The sequence below is a fragment of the Mus musculus genome, chromosome 19 (assembly GCF_000001635.26).
Source record: "Mus musculus strain C57BL/6J chromosome 19, GRCm38.p6 C57BL/6J".
Lineage (NCBI taxonomy): Eukaryota > Metazoa > Chordata > Mammalia > Rodentia > Muridae > Mus > Mus musculus.
In genome coordinates this window covers 4003193-4018869 of record NC_000085.6, presented here as the reverse complement: position 1 = coordinate 4018869, position 15677 = coordinate 4003193, and the positions used below count along the sequence as shown (strand labels likewise).

At 50.3% G+C, this 15677-nt stretch overlaps 2 protein-coding genes across 2 annotated transcripts; one reads left to right on the top strand and one right to left on the bottom strand.

The window, feature by feature from the left end:
* The first annotated feature begins 6114 nt into the window (after positions 1-6114).
* Ndufv1 (NADH:ubiquinone oxidoreductase core subunit V1) lies at positions 6115-11371 on the top strand. Its single transcript, NM_133666.3, has 10 exons — positions 6115-6319; positions 7442-7524; positions 7598-7768; positions 8861-9044; positions 9337-9526; positions 10064-10276; positions 10361-10527; positions 10741-10822; positions 10955-11100; positions 11205-11371. The coding sequence occupies exons 1-10, from the start codon at positions 6248-6250 to the stop codon at positions 11289-11291; spliced, it is 1395 nt and encodes a 464-aa protein (NP_598427.1). The 5' UTR covers positions 6115-6247; the 3' UTR covers positions 11292-11371.
* Positions 11372-11864: 493 nt separating this feature from the next.
* Positions 11865-15485, bottom strand: Doc2g (double C2, gamma). The gene is made up of 11 exons (NM_021791.3): positions 15469-15485; positions 15056-15359; positions 14846-14925; positions 14703-14774; positions 14438-14547; positions 14222-14357; positions 14054-14107; positions 12603-12760; positions 12431-12512; positions 12222-12318; positions 11865-12151 (listed from the first exon to the last, which is right to left on the bottom strand). The coding sequence occupies exons 2-11, from the start codon at positions 15297-15299 to the stop codon at positions 12021-12023; spliced, it is 1164 nt and encodes a 387-aa protein (NP_068563.2). The 5' UTR covers positions 15300-15359; positions 15469-15485; the 3' UTR covers positions 11865-12020.
* Between the last annotated feature and the right edge of the window lie 192 nt (positions 15486-15677).

Here is a 15677-nt window from a genome sequence, read left to right as displayed (position 1 = left end):
ACAGCAGGTGAGCACACAGGACTGGGCTGGCCGTGGGCCGGGTGCTGGCTCTCTGCCCACTTCCTTCACAGGGGAAGAGCTTGTTTCAGCCGTGTGCTGGACTCCTGCAGTTGCGTCCCATCTGTGTCTGATTCATATTATCTAGGCTGGAAATGAAACTTAGCTATGACTTAGCCAGAGCTGAGTGAGATCCCAGCACTTGGGAGGCAGAAGCAGGCAGATCTCTGAGTTTGAGGCCACCCTGTCTAGTCACTTGTCACTCCAGTGAGTTCCAGGATATAGTGAGACCCTGTCTTAAAACAAACAAGCAAGCAAACAAACAAACAAACAACCCGCTAGGTGTGGGGAGGCATTCCTGTAATCCCAGCACTCAGAAGGCAGAAAATCAGGAGTTCAGGGTCATCCTGGGCTACATATCAAGTTTGAGGCCAGCCTGGGCCCCAAGAAACCCTGTCACAAAACAGCAAAAAAAAAAAAAAAAAAAAAAAAAAAAAAAAAAGAAAAAGAAGAAAAAAAAAAGGAAAGAAGGGAGGGCGCAGCAGACAGGTCTGTACATATACTGTGTTAATTCCTGTTCTAAAGTTTTACAGATGAAAACGTTTAATGAATGCAGCCACACCTTGGGCACAGAGAGGTCAAGGAACTTGATCAAAGCACCACAGAGCATGTCAACAGAAGGGCAGAGGATTAAACCTGACTGAGTTCAGATTCTGCTCTCAGCAGCTTCGCCAGGTGTCACCCTTAAGGCAACAATCGTTTACTTGATGGGAACGGGAGCGAGGTGATTAAGCACAGATTAAGAAGGAAAGTTACTCCATCATCTCAGGTGCCAGTCACCAAACACCCTTCAGGATAAACCTGTGCTCCTGGGACGATCCTAAACATGCTCAAGACCTCTCGCCCGTTGGCAGGGGCTGGGGAGGGAGGGCTGCCTAACATGCATGAAGCCCTGGGTTCAATCCCTGGGTCTGCATAAAATTAGGTGTTAGGGTGCATGGCTGGAAACCTAGCACTCAGAGGGTAAAGACAGGAGAGAGAAGTCAGAGCCCCCTTGTTTCTGCAGGGAGTTTTAGGTCAGGCTGGGCAGCCCTGACCCATTCTCAAAACCTGAAAGCTTTAGCAAGCTTCGTAGTTACTGGCGCTCACAAGAATTTCAGATTTAAAAGCATTTGGCTCCAGAATGATGGGCAAGTAGTTTAGTTTCTTCTGTCAAATGGTAAATTTTTTTGATCATTGAACTCATGTGCTATTGTAAAGTGTCTTTTTTTTTTTTTTTTTTTTTTTTAATAATCGGGAAAACAGAGTGCAAAGAAACCAAAGGGATTAAATCAGGCAGTGAAAACACACTGCTACCATTTCTTGATTTTTCTTTCCCTTCCTTCCTTCCTTCTTCCTTCCTTCCTTCCTTCCTGAGACAGGGTCTCATACAGCACAGACCAGCCTCCAACTAACTTGCTGTGTTGGCTAGGATGACCTTGAACTCCTAATCCTCCTGCTTCTACCCTCCACCTCTTGAGTGCAGAGATGAAAGGCATGTATAACCAGACCTTGGAATACAACACCTCTAGTCTCTGTAGTATTTTGTATACTTACAATGAAAGAAAAGTAGTATTTTTAATTTTTGAAATAGGAAACCGGTTATAGTATTAAATAAGTATTTCCTAAAGAGAAGTCCCAGGCAGGCACTCCTTCATCCCACTTGGCCAGGACAACAGTTATTCTACATAGTTGGTCCTGGTGGGTGAAGAAAGTCCCTGGGAATGGTGACATCCACAGGGCTCCTCAAGAAGAGGAATAGGAAGAAAAGGGCCAAAGAACCCAGCAGATCCCTGGTGTGCGCCAGCTGTGCAGACAGAGCCTTGAATACTTACTGGACCTAAGAACTTTTTAAAATTTATTTATTTATTGTATGTATATGAGTACACTGTAGTTGTACAGATGGTTGTGAGCCTTCATGTGGTTATTGGGTTTTGATTGAATTTAGGACCTCTGCTTGCTCCAGTCAACCCTAATTGCTCCAGTTGGCCCTGTTCACTCAGTCCCTGCCCAAAGATGTGTTTATTATTATAAATAAGTACACTGTAGCTGTCTTCAGACAAACCAGAAAAGGGAATCAGATCTCATTACTAGTGGTTGTTAGCCACCATGTGGTTGCTGGGATTTGAACTCAGGACCTTCAGAAGAGCAGTCAGTGCTCTTAACCACTGAGCCATCTCTCCAGCCCCGGAACTGTGAAGAATTTCTGGCTGGTGGGAAGGGTGTGTGTGGGGTGGGGGTGGAAAACAGACCTGGGATTTATAAATGTCTGCTGGTTCCACATTTATAGAGAATGAATTAGAGGGGACCTGAAAGGTTCCAGGTGGCAGATAAAGAGCCATGGCTATGATGAAGGGCCTGTGGACGTAGGAAAAGGAGTGTCCACTGGAAGGGACAGTGGGTGTGAAGATGTGAGATGACAGGTGCCCCTCATATTGCCCAGTGTCCAGACAGAAGTCAGAGAGACAGATAACTGTTGAGAGCTTTTGGTTCCACGTCTAGGAATTTGGCATTCGTCACTGGGCTTAGGCAAGGAAGTAGGCTCAGATAATAATATTAGAAACCGTGACCATGGGCTCTGTTTACTGCTTTGCTTACCTTATGTGATCTCTTCGCTTACCACTTAATTGTTTCCTTGTGTGATCTCCTTGTTTACTACTTCACTTGATTTCTTTTTTTTCTTTTTTCTTTTTTTGGTTTTCTGAGACAGGGTTTCTCTGTGTAGCCCTGGCTGTCCTGGAACTCTGTAGACCAGGCTGGCCTCGAACTCAGAAATCCACCTGCCTCTGCCTCCCGAGTGCTGGGATTAAAGGCATTCTCCACCACCGCCCGGCTACTTGATTACTTTTTGATCTAAGAACTCACCATGTGTTTTAGATATACCTGGAATGATATAAAAGCAGGCTGGTAAGAAACAAAGCTGTTTCAGCCTCAGTGTGGGCTGGAGTCATGTGATAATGTTGTCTGTTTTTCTTTTTCAATCCTCACGCCCTTGCTTGAGACCCTGTTGACTGACTGAGCTGGCTCGGTCAGATAACGACACAGCAGGGAACAGGCTGAGAAAGAAGGGAGCACCAGGCCTTGGACCCTCCAGAGGAAACTGCTTAGGAAATGACACCAGAATGGACCTTTAAATGTTTTTTTCTTTCTAGCCTAACTTAGTTTCAAACACAAGGCAATCCTGCCTTAGTCTGCCAGGTGTTGGAGTTACAAGTGTGAGCCTGTACAACCAGCTAATTGACCTCTGTGTCTCCTTGTCCTCTCTCTGCCTTTCCGTGACACTCACCTCTTTACTGAGGTCAAAGGCCGGGAGGGCCTTGAGCATTCCAGGCAAGCTAAGGAGCATCTCCTGCTGCCTCCTTTAAAAAAAACGTTTTTTCCTTGAGAAAGGGTCTCCCTGTGTATCACTATATATGCAAGGATGGTTTTGAATTCGTAGCAATCCTCCTGCCTCCACCTCAGACTCCCTTTACTCAAGCAGCGTGGTAAGCAAGTGCACTGGCACCTGTACCCAGCTGGGGAGGCCCGAGTGGCATCAGAGCCACACTGTCTGCTTCTGAAAATGGGGTCAATCACTTCTATTTGATGTATGTGGAAGACTTAAGGGAATAACACATGGCAAGCACTTGGTGCTGAGCTTGACACTAGATGAATGTGGGTCCTGTCCTCCACTCTCCATTTCTGTCACTTCCATGACCTGCATCTTGTCCCTGGCACTTCTCCCTCTGATCTGAGTACTTAGGATGGGGGATGGGGGAAGGTCTGGGATGCCCTGGCTCCACACTGTTACCCCTCCTCCTGCCCCCCCAAATGATCCACAGACTTAGGTCTAAGCCCTGGATTAGCTATGTAATCTCTAGCTCTGCCCAGGCATCTCTTCTCTACCAAGTAGAGGGGGGCTGGGACTGCCCTGCCAGGCTGTGACACTTCAGGCAGGATGTGGATGCTCTTGGTGCCCCTTCTGGGAGCACTGATGGACCCAGTGACTGTCACAGGCTTGTCAGTAGTGCTGTGGGTCCTGCTGAGTGCCAAGCACTATGGGAAGGAAACTATGGTTTTGGGTACAGTTCTCCCAGTCAGGGAGGAAATCCTACAGACGCTCATTTTCACCCCCACGGAGTTAAGGCCATCTAGGGCTACTGTCCCAGTTTGCTGTCTATTTCAGTGATAAATACCATGACCAAAACAAGCAAACACCTTGGGGAGGAAAGGCATACATTTCCATGTCACAGTCCCTCATTGAGGGAAGTAACGGCAAGAACTCAAGGTTCCTGTGGGCAGAAATGAACCCAAGGCCATGGAGGAACACTACTTACTGGTTTGCTTGCCCATGGCTTGTTCAGGTTTTTTTTTTTTTTTTTAATACAATACAGGACCATCTGCTCAGGAATGACTTAACCCACAGTGGGCTTGGCCTTCCCACATCAATCCTTAATCAAAAAAAAAAATGCTCCCACAGACTTGCCTACCAGCAACTTAATGAAAATAATCCCTTAGTCAAAGGTCCCCCTTTTCAAATGACTAATTTATGGCAAGTTAAAAAACAAACCAACAAAAAACCCTTCTGACCAGCACACACTGTGGGCAGTATTGAGCAAACAGGTATTCATCTGTCTCTTACATACTACACTTCTAAGTCAGACATTGTAGTGACAATTTTGGAGTTTTGGTTTCTTTGAAAAAAAAACCACAGAAATATTATCAGAATGTGTTTTTGTTTTGATCCTAAGTGTGAGGATATAGAGCTGCTTCAGACTGTCCACAGCAGCTGACTATGATTTGCCTTGTGTTCTAGCAAGGACATGATTTTTCCAGCTGTAGATAGTTTCTGTGATGATGTGACATTTGGAATTCTGTGGAGTTTTTAGAGGGTATATAAATGCTAGGACACCAAGAGGTTATTAAGTAGTTGTGCACAAAGAAGAAACAAGAAGAAGAAGAGGAGAAGAAAGAAGAAAAGGAAATAATTAGATATCCTGACAGTAAAGATCAGGCTTGCCCCAAGGAACTGACGCCCATAATAAGCATGAAGTAGTCTAATGATGCTGCTGCCCTCCTTCTGACCCCTGATACCCTGGACTCAAATACTATGTAAACACAAAGAATGCTTTATTCTGCAGAAGTCCAGCATGCTGAGGTCTCCCATTACCAAGATAGACATCCAAGTGAGCTTGTAGGCTCAATTTAAAGCATATTAGGGGAATAGTAAGACTCTGTCTGACAAAGCAGAAGGAAGGAAGGAAAGAAAGAAGGAAGGAAGGAAGGAAGGAAGGAAGGAAGGAAGGAAGGAAGGAAGAAAACTCTTAAACTCTTATATCTGGGGCTGGTTTTTGAATCTAGCATTAGGAAGTCAAAGGCTCACAGCAAGTTGAAAGCCAGCCTACGCCATATAGTGATTTCCAGGCCTGCCAGAGCTAAATGAAACTTATCTTAAAAGAAAAACAAGCAAAACGTTTTTGTTCTAGAGCTGGGTTCTGAAGACAGGAGTCCGGCTGCAGTGTGTAACTAGAGCCCCAAGGGGTCCCTGATAAGGGGAGGGAGTAGCCTTTTAGCATCGGCGGGAGCCTGTGACACTCACTGACCATCCCTGGTCTCTGCATTGCTCTAAAAGGTTTACAGACACACAGCCCTGAGAAGTCCTATGCAAAGGTTCTGGGGCAGCTTTGTGGGAGGTGAGGGACCTCACCGGTTCTTTTGTTAATGAGTACTTCTCCAAGGCACACGGATGCTCAGGGGGAGCGCTTAGTTCAGCAGGGCTCGGCTAGTTCAGCGTAATTACACCAGATCAGGACGATTCCGCTGTAGTCCAACTAATTTTCTCACCAGCTTCCATTCGTGCATATATAGCTGGTGTCAACTAGACGCAAAGTCTGTAGGAAGTGGAATACTTGGGATCCAGCAGAGGGCGACACGTGAGCCTGGTTTACTAGGAAAAGGAAGAGTCTCCGAGAAAGGAGAGTCTGGGCAAGCTGGACTACATCTCCCAGAAGGCCTAGCACGAGAGTAAATTTCCGGTCTCTGTGCCCGCGCACCTTTAGTGGGCGAGGCCGAGGACAGAGCTCAAAGGAACGGAGGTCCCTGGACACGCCACTGGCTGCGGATGTGTGACGCACTTCCTGTGCGCTCCCCACCCCGTGTGTTTCTGTCGCGCCGGTCCCGCGGTTCGGAGTTGTGAAGGTGACAGCCGGAGGTGACCCGTCTGGCTCCCGCGATGCTAGCGGCACGGCATTTTCTCGGCGGGTTGGTTCCCGTGCGGGTATCTGTGCGTTTCAGCAGCGGCACGGTGAGCCCGCCCTGATTCAGGCCCACGCCTATGGCGGAGGAGTGGCGAGCGGCGAGCGGGATTGTGGTCCCCTCTGCAGAGTCCTCTCCTCTCCGAGCTACCACCCGGTCTGGATAAAAACTAACGGTCCCAACTCCAGGCTGACGATGTCCAGTCCAGCTACTCTTGTTTTAACAACCCCGTCTTGGGGTGAGGGTTTGCAGGTGTTGAGGCGTCTTAGATAATCTGTTATTTCTTCCTCGCAGCCCTACCGGGTATCAGGGTCTTCGCCCCATTTCAAAGTTCAGAAAACAGTTTTGAAAAAGATGTGTATCTCCTCAACCCCCCGACAGTATTTTGCTTCCAGTAGTGACCGGAAAACGCTTTTGTGAATTTTTTTTTTTTTATGAGATAGGGGCTCATTATATAGTTCTAGGCTGTATTCAAATTAGTGTTGGTCCTCTTGTCTCAGCCTCTCTGGGTGCTCCTGAGACCACAGGCATCCACCACTACACCTGAGGAGAAGTACTTTTAAGGAGGTAGGAGTGGATGTCAGGTCACTTTCTACCAAGTCGTGAACCATTCCAGTCCACACCTCTCCTTTATCTCAGACCCCAAATCCATTTTGTTCCCCAGCCCCAATGAGGCACTTCTCTTCCATCAGTGACCACGTACTACCTCTTCAGCAGAGTTAGGGAGATCAAGCCCCTCCTAGCCAGGTTTTGCTCTAGTGGAAGAGTCAGACAAATCTATGCTGGTCTTGGGGAAGCAATGCTGGTGCTGTCGCTGAAGTGTGACATGGCTCCGTGGGGACCATCTGCTTTTAGCTTTGTGGCCTTCCCTAAGTTCCTTTTGTTTAGAGCCCCCCCCCCCTCCTTTGGAAAATGGAGGAAATATCCTATCCCAGGAATGTTACAAGGATGAATTGGGATGAAACGTTGAGAGTGTTTAGCTCTGTAACTTCTAAACAGGAAGGACTGATATAAATGGTGGTCGGGAGCTACAATGTTTCAAAGACTTTGAAGCCTCTACCCCTGCTGTGGCCCAGCTCCTCATATGTAGGAAGGCCCAAGAAGCTGAAAATTCTGCCCCAATCCCTCATGGTCCCTGAGCTCTGGACCTCCTGACCTTCTATCTCCCCAGACAGCACCCAAGAAAACCTCATTTGGCTCACTGAAGGATGAAGACCGGATCTTTACCAACCTGTATGGGCGCCATGACTGGAGGTGAGACAGTGCCCATGGCCTGCTGGGTCCCAGAGCAGGACTTCTCCTTCACATCATTTCCTACTCTGTCCAGGCTGAAAGGTGCCCTGAGACGGGGTGACTGGTACAAGACAAAGGAGATCCTGCTGAAGGGGCCTGACTGGATCTTGGGTGAGATGAAGACATCAGGTTTACGGGGCCGTGGTGGTGCTGGCTTCCCCACTGGCCTCAAGTGGAGCTTCATGAATAAGCCCTCAGATGGCAGGTTTGTTGGGGAAATATCCTAAGCTCTGGTTGCAGGATACAGGAGGGGCTGCTGGATCACTGGGTTTTGGGGCTGATGCTGGGAAACTTAGCAGGCTGTAAGAGAGGATATATCTATCCTTAACTTAAGAGCTATCTCTTTCCTCAGCAGAGACTTAAGATGTTACAATCCATACAAGATTTTCATTTAGGCAGACCTTATTATTCAAATTCCACCTTTGCCTTTTAATACTTAGCAAGCTTTGGAGAATCTGGTCCTTTTGAATTCCTCTTTTTTTCTTCTTCTTCTTTTTCTTTTTTCTTTTGTATGTGTATGGGTGTGTGTCTGAGTATGATATGCAGAAGTTAAAAAGATAATGTTGGTTCAGTTTTTGACCTGCAACTTCAGTAGACACCTAGACACCTAGAATGCAAATTATAAAGTTAACCACTCGGTTGGCATAATGGCTCAGCAGGTAAGGGAGCCTGGCTTCAAGCCTGGTGACCAGAGGTCACTTCTAGAACCCACATGAAAGAGAGAGAGAGAGAGCTGACTCCCACAAGTTGATCCCTGAACTTCACATGTGTTATGGCACATGCTGCCACCACCAGTAAATAAATGTAATAAACAGAAATATTGTTTTCAAGATAGGACTTCTCTGTGTAGCTCTGGCTGTCCTGGAACTCACTCTGTAGACCAGGATGGCCTTGAACTCAGAGATCCACCCATCTCTGCCTCCTGGGTGCTGGGGTGAAAGGTGTGTACCACCACTACCTGCTCATTTTTTAAAAAGTCAACCACTCTACCTCCTGTTAGCCTCAAGGCTGTGGTAGAGGTTGCAGACCTCTTACGACCAAGAACTGAATTGACTCTCAAGGGAAGCCCAGGGAGAGATGTTGGATTTGTTCTCTCAGGAGAACATGGCTTATCTTGTGGACATACGTGGTCACGGATGAAATAGGCAGAGTCCTGTCATCGGTGTGACACAAAGAGAGCCTTGGGTAGGGCACAGAAGATCAACTGCCTTGAGGCTTCTCTGAGTGTAGACGGAATGAAGTTTGAGAACTGGGTCCTGGTGGGTCTGTAGCCTGACTGATGTGCAGGACCCCACAGGCCCAAGTATCTGGTGGTGAATGCTGACGAGGGAGAGCCAGGCACCTGTAAGGACCGAGAGATCATGCGTCATGACCCTCACAAGCTGGTGGAAGGCTGCCTTGTGGGAGGCCGGGCCATGGGAGCCCGGGCCGCCTATATCTACATCCGAGGGGAATTCTACAACGAGGCCTCCAATTTGCAGGTGAGAACATGAGCGCTGGCTGATGGTGCAGGCACACCTCACCTCACATGCTGTCGTCTTTCCTGGCACAACCATTCTTAGATGGTAGTACCAGTTTGGGGCCAGCAATTGGGTTGGTGGGAGGTGGGGGTGGCATTCCTGCATCCATCAACAACATGACCTGGGCCCAGAGTTCTTCCTTTTTGTGCTCCAAAGTTCAACTTAGGAAGTCTTCAAGGGTTCCATGGGCCCTGGATTGGAGGCTGACTCTTGGGGTACAGTAGGGCTGGGGAACTTAGACCTTGTCCCACAGGTAGCTATCCGAGAGGCCTATGAAGCAGGTCTGATTGGCAAGAATGCTTGTGGCTCCGACTATGATTTTGATGTGTTTGTGGTGCGTGGGGCTGGGGCCTACATCTGTGGAGAAGAGACGGCACTTATTGAATCCATTGAAGGCAAGCAGGGAAAGCCACGCCTGAAGCCGCCCTTTCCAGCAGATGTGGGTAAGACTCTGCCCAGCCCTGCCTCTTCCCTAAGGCTCAGCTCTGTGGGATCCTGGATCTGACCAGGTGCCTTCTGGGTGGTTCTTGCAGTATTTTTCTGTGCCCTTTGGAGAGGAGGACAGGTTGATGAGGAAGGTGTTAATAGTATAGCCTCTGCCAGTGCCACCCACAGCCTTCAGTTAACATCAGATACCCATGTCCCCTCTGGGCTGTGTACTTTCTTCCTGTCCCAGGAGCTAGAGGTGTGATGGTGAATAGGAGATGCTGCCCTGGAGTTGGGTACAGTGTGGGCCAGGAGCGATGAGGAGACAAGAGCAGGACATCCCACTAACAAGAGTCATGTTCCCAGTGGGCAGGTGGTGCATGCCTTTAATCCCAGCACTCGAAAAGCAGAGGTGGGTGAATCTCGAGTTCAAGGCCATCCTAGTCAACAGAGTGAGTTCTAGGATAGTCAGGTTATGCAGAGAAACCCAGTGTCCAAAAACAAAGCAAGTTTCCTTTCCTGGAAATCCACCAGTCTCTTGTTTTTCCTTGAAGGAGTGTTTGGATGCCCCACAACTGTGGCCAATGTGGAGACAGTGGCTGTGTCCCCCACCATTTGCCGTCGTGGGGGCACCTGGTTTGCTGGCTTTGGCCGAGAACGCAATTCAGGTACCAAATTGTTTAACATCTCTGGCCATGTCAACCACCCCTGCACTGTGGAGGAAGAGATGTCTGTGCCACTGAAAGAGCTGATTGAGAAACATGCTGGTAAGCCTGGAGCCAACTCAGGGGCTGTGCTTGGGAGAGGGCACGGTGGGAGAGCCATGACAATCCTTTTGCAAATTGTCACAGGTGGTGTCACAGGTGGCTGGGACAACCTCCTTGCTGTGATTCCTGGTGGCTCATCTACTCCACTGATTCCCAAATCTGTGTGTGAGACCGTGCTAATGGACTTCGATGCACTGGTGCAGGCTCAGACAGGCCTGGGCACGGCTGCAGTTATTGTTATGGATCGCTCGGTAATGGACCTCATGCCCCATAAACCTCCTCCCAGCCTGGGTGTGTTCCCTCCCTGAGCCTCTCTGAAAATTCTCCTGCCTGGCTCTTGGCTCCCAATTCCTACAGACTAAAACCCTGTACAGTGGGAGAGCATGGGCCAGAGCACTGGACCCAAGTCAGGGTTGTTGTGGGAGGGAGGCTAAGATGTCTGTGCACTGTTCCTTGTCTCCTAGACAGACATTGTGAAAGCCATCGCTCGTCTCATTGAGTTCTACAAGCATGAGAGCTGTGGCCAGTGTACCCCGTGCCGTGAGGGTGAGCTTCCTGGGAAGATTGGGATGTAGTTGCTGAGCTGTTCTTAACCTTCCCCCATGAGGCCTGCATCCCTTCAGGGTTGTCCCCTTCATGGTGGGAGGCCCTCAGGCCCCTCTTGTTGTTCTGCTACAGGCGTTGACTGGATGAACAAGGTGATGGCCCGATTTGTGAAGGGAGATGCCCGGCCAGCTGAGATTGACTCCCTGTGGGAGATCAGCAAGCAGATAGAAGGCCACACCATTTGTGCTCTGGGTGATGGGGCTGCCTGGCCAGTACAGGTACACACTGCCCTGCTGTGTCACACTAAGGTGGGGGCATTGACAGCCCAGAGCTTTGGAAATTTGCAACTCTGGTTCTTACAGAGCCTCCCTCACCTTCCCAGGGTCTGATCCGACATTTCAGGCCAGAGCTTGAGGATCGGATGCAACGATTTGCCCAGCAGCACCGGGCCTGGCAGGCAGCCTCGTGAGTCCACACCCTAGCCTGACAATTTCTCATCCCTTTGGGAAACTGGACAATAAACAAGTGCTGTCCACTCTCCAACCATAGCTTGTCTGGAACTTTGCTTTTCTGCCCTCCATACCTCACCTACGTGTAGAGATCTGTTCCTTCCCTGGGCAAGGGAAGCAGAATGTGACCAGGGCAGTGAGGGGTGGACTTGGCCCACTTCTCTTTTTGTGGCACTAGGGGACCAATCCCAGGGCTTTGGACAAGGTAGGTAAACATGCTGCCACTGAACCACACCCCCAGTCTTAAATTTGGTCCATCATGGCCTCTAAGGCAATGGTTCTCAACCTGTGGGTCGTGTATTGTATTTGTATTAGGATTTCATAAGAGTAGCAAAATTACAGTTATGAAGAGAAATAACTTTATGGTTGGGTGTCACCATAACATGAGGAACTGTATTAAAGGGTCACAGTACTAGGACGGTTGAGAATCACTGCTCTAAGGGGTGAGAGGCGGAGAGTAGGGGCCTGGTCTGCCCTGTGAGGTGAGGGCATAGAAGAGGCAGACATTCCTAGGGAAAGGGCAGACTCCGAGCTGGCAGAAGCAGGTGTTTATTTTGCTTTGTGTTTGGGGGTTACATGACTGGAAGGAGACAATGCATAGCAGATGTGATAGCCCAGACCTCTTTCCAGATGCAGCAGACATCTTGGCTCCTGAGCTGGTTGCACAGCAGGGCCCTGTGCTGTGCTGACTAGTCACCAAGTTGGGGGGGCACGCTGTCCAGCAGGTGCCACAGTTCCAGCCGGTGGTCACAGTGGCCTAAGCACTCCCGCCAGTGGCGCAGGCGTTCCCCACTGGCTCTGCCACTCAGCTGCACCCCACCTGCCAAGAGATGGCTTAGTAGCCCTCAGAGTTCCTGAGGCTCCCTCTTGCACCCCGTGTTTCTGCTCACCAATGAAATCATCAGCTGTGCCCAGGTCATAGTCCCACACAGACACCAGCAGTGCCTTCTGGGCTAGCTCCTCCCGATGACCTGCATAAAAGAATTCCTGTAGGGAAAGGAACAGTAAAGATGTGAGTTCTTTGGAGCTTAAGAAACAGGCTCAGCAGGTTTGCTAAATCAAGAGGACACTGGACTGGGGTCTCCCAGCCATGACCCACCTCATTGAACTCAGGGTTCAGGGTCTTCCTCCGAACACTGGTCTTATATTTGGATTTCTTCCCAGAACTTGGATGCAGGAACCTGGATGGAGAGATGGGCTGGTTAGGCATGGTCTGGCAGAGCCAAGGACCCGCTCTCACCCTTCATGCCCACCTGCCTGTTTGTACTCACAGGCGGACAAAGGGGTCTGAGTAGCCATTGGCATCCATGGGAGCAAGGTGAACACAGCGTAGCACACCCACCAGCAGGCCACCGCGCTCGGAACTGTAGCACAGGGACAGTAGGATGCGGCCACGCTCCTCCCCAAACACCTCTGCCTCCATCTCCTCCTGCAGGTGCAAGCTGTGCTCAGACCCTGTCCAGTCTGAAGCCCCCCACCTGCAGAGGCCAGGTCCCAGTGTGAGCACAAGTGCCTATAGAGAAACCAGGCTGTCAAGTTTATTTCCCTAGATAGCCATTTCCCCAGTACTCAGTGAAGAGACCTTATAGTAACACTCAGATATCTGAACCCTCCAAAGCTCAAAAAAGGTAAGGAAGGGTTTGCTGCTCATGTCAGAACAAGTAAGGGGATTGATGGTGAGCATTACAGCCATGCTGGGGCTTCCTTTTCTCTTGTCTTTTTTTTTTTTTTTTTTTTTTTATCTTATTCTGTCTTTTTTGTTTGTTTTGTTTTCTCTTGTCTTTTATTTTTAATTTTTTTCCTGGGGCTTTCTAAGTGGCTGTCTTCATGCACTGGAAGTAGCTGAGAGGCTGTCCTCACAGAGAGACAGGTTTCTTACCTCTTAAGCCCACCTTCACTTCCACTGCCTGGCAGACCATCATATAAATGTCCTCTGCATATTCTTAGACACTAGAGCTCCCCAGCTGGGAAGAAGGCCTGGGGTAGGATGCCTTCTTTCCCACCTTCAGGGTAGAATTGATGGCAGAGATCCAAACTTTCTTACCATTGGCGGTGCTCGCTATCACAGGAGCGCTCTGCCAGCAGTATGTGGCCAGGCGTGATTGGTTAGGGTTCTCAGTGATGGCCACTATTTCTGTGGGCCTCACAGGCTTGAGCCTACCTAAGAAGACACTACAGAAACTTGGGGCTCCACTAGAGGACAGGGCACCTCCACTGTTGCCAGGAGCAGGAGGGCCTGCCTCCCAGCCTTGTAGATGTCCTTCCTGCCGGGCAAAGGGGCTCCTGGGCAGGATCTCGGGTGGGGTTGAGTAAGCGCTGAAGTCATCTTCATTGCCTCCTGAGCGGCGGGCCCAGAGGTAGCCACTGCCCTGACATTAGCAGCAGACAAGCAACCTGGGAGCTTGTTTCTACCCTGCCCAATCTCCCACCTCTGGCCACAAGCACCACCTCTCAGGCCTGCCTACCTATAGTCTGAGCCCTTTGCAGGCTGTTCCTAGTGTTCCCCATCTTTAGGCTGCCCTAGCAAATGAGTCACTGTCACCTCACCCAGTCCTGAGACCCTGGAAGTTGTTGAGGACTCACAGAATTTATAAGAGAGATGGACTCAAATTCCTCTAAGCTCTTAAAGGCCTGGACGCCTGCCCCTCTTAGCCCTAATCCCAGCCTGGGATATCTAGATCTGCCTGTCGCCATACATGTTCAGTCAAGCTTTGATACCCACCTCCTCATATAGAGACATGCCACGAGCTGTGTCCAGGCTCTTGGGCCTCTTGGTCTAAAAAAAAATCAGAGCACTTGATCACTTTAGTAGATATTGTCCAGGACCCCTCCCCGACTCTCCCTGTGGCTCCTGGTCCTGTAGACCCAGCTTGAACTTCAGTCCACTCACCAGCTTCCGCTTCTCTAGACAGATGTCAAAGCTCCTGGCTCGGTTTGGCACCAGCTTCCTCAGGGGCACTCGTAGCTCCCCCAGGGGGGGTCCTCGCCGCCGGCGCCGCAGCCGTGAGTCCTCACACACACATAGTCTGGTGGCCATCCAGGTCAGTCCTGGCCACGCAAGCCCCACCCCTTGCCTCCCTACTGGTGCCCTGATCTGGGTCCTCACCTCAGGGTCTTCCGTCCAGCATCCTGGCATGTAAAGCCATGATAGGTGAGAGTCTCCTCCCAGACAGGTTCCCTGGTGCCTCGAACAGTGCGTGTCCGAAGCTGGCTGGCCTGGGGTCAGGAAGGCAAGTCAGGCACCCTCCTGGCCTGCTACCCTGACTCTTGGATCCTAGCAATTGAGATTTAGTTCTTGGGGTAGGGTAAAGTAGAATCAATGGGTACCCTAAGCTGGCCCTGCTATCTAAGGGCCTGGATCTTACCCTCACCTTGCTGGCCCCTGGTAGTAAGTTGGCTTTGACATAGGTGTCCACAGAGCCGGCGGCTGGTGGCTTGAGACCCTGGAAACAGGAAATGGATGTAGAGATACCTGTGGCTTGTCCCGTCCAAGGAACTCAGCCTCTGTCCTCACCTTTGCACGATGGGCTGTGCAGTGCAGGGCGCTGTTGTCCTCATCAAAGAGAAGTGTGAATTCTAGGGTGCCTAGGGCAGCTAAGGAGGCAGGCGGTAAGCATGGTCACCCCACCGCTACACCCACTTGTCCCACATGGCCTCTGCCCTGGGTGCCAGAGACACCCCTGGCCCCATCCTAGGGAGCATCCCGATTGTCTCCCCTACTCACTGCTGTCATCCGAGTCTCCTTCGGGCTCAGGGTTGGGCTGCAGCTGGGGTGCAGAGGGGATGGCTGGGGCCAGCATTGCCTGCCGATCTGGGGCACGCAGCACCGGCTCCAAGAAGGGGTAGAAATGTGGGAAGTAGTTGGAAATGAGGCGGATGGGCCGAATGGGGCCAGGGCTCACATCGATGGCCATGTGTTCCTGCATGCTCACCCGCTGTCGCCCACTGGCTGGCCCTGCACATGCCATGGTGGTCCAGACATAGGGACTCAGAGAAGCTCCCACCTACTGGGGGCACCGAGCACACACCTGGCCACCAAGATGGAATGAAGAGGCGTCACCAAGGCTGTCCTAGGACAGAAGACACTTTGCCCCACCTGCAAGGTGAAGGCTGGAGTCAGCCTTCTGGGATCCTTACCTCTTGAGAGCTGTGTCACACTGCTTTGCTGCTGCTGGCTCTAGGTGTAGGGTGACAGAGCCTGAGGTGAACCATCTGAGCAAGTGTGTGACTGAGCAGGGAGGGGATCAGGAGCCCTGGGGGCCCAGCCTTGTCTCCTGCCTCTGCCCCCTCCATTCCATTCACACTCTGTTGAAAGGAGCTATTTTTACCACCATCATGTGCCTGCT

Bases quoted from the DNA above. Each gene is read 5' to 3' on its own strand.
- Doc2g (NM_021791.3), bottom strand. From the start codon at position 15,299: ATGGCATGTGCAGGGCCAGCCAGTGGGCGACAGCGGGTGAGCATGCAG. The intron at 14,926-15,055 runs GTGAGTAGGGGA...CTGCCTCCTTAG, and splicing joins AGGAGACTCGGATGACAGCA to CTGCCCTAGGCACCCTAGAA. The intron at 14,548-14,702 runs GTGAGGGTAAGA...TCCTGACCCCAG, and splicing joins TACTACCAGGGGCCAGCAAG to GCCAGCCAGCTTCGGACACG.
- Ndufv1 (NM_133666.3), top strand. From the start codon at position 6,248: ATGCTAGCGGCACGGCATTTTCTCGGCGGGTTGGTTCCCGTGCGGGTA. The intron at 6,320-7,441 runs GTGAGCCCGCCC...CTATCTCCCCAG, and splicing joins TGCGTTTCAGCAGCGGCACG to ACAGCACCCAAGAAAACCTC. The intron at 7,769-8,860 runs GTTTGTTGGGGA...AGGACCCCACAG, and splicing joins AATAAGCCCTCAGATGGCAG to GCCCAAGTATCTGGTGGTGA.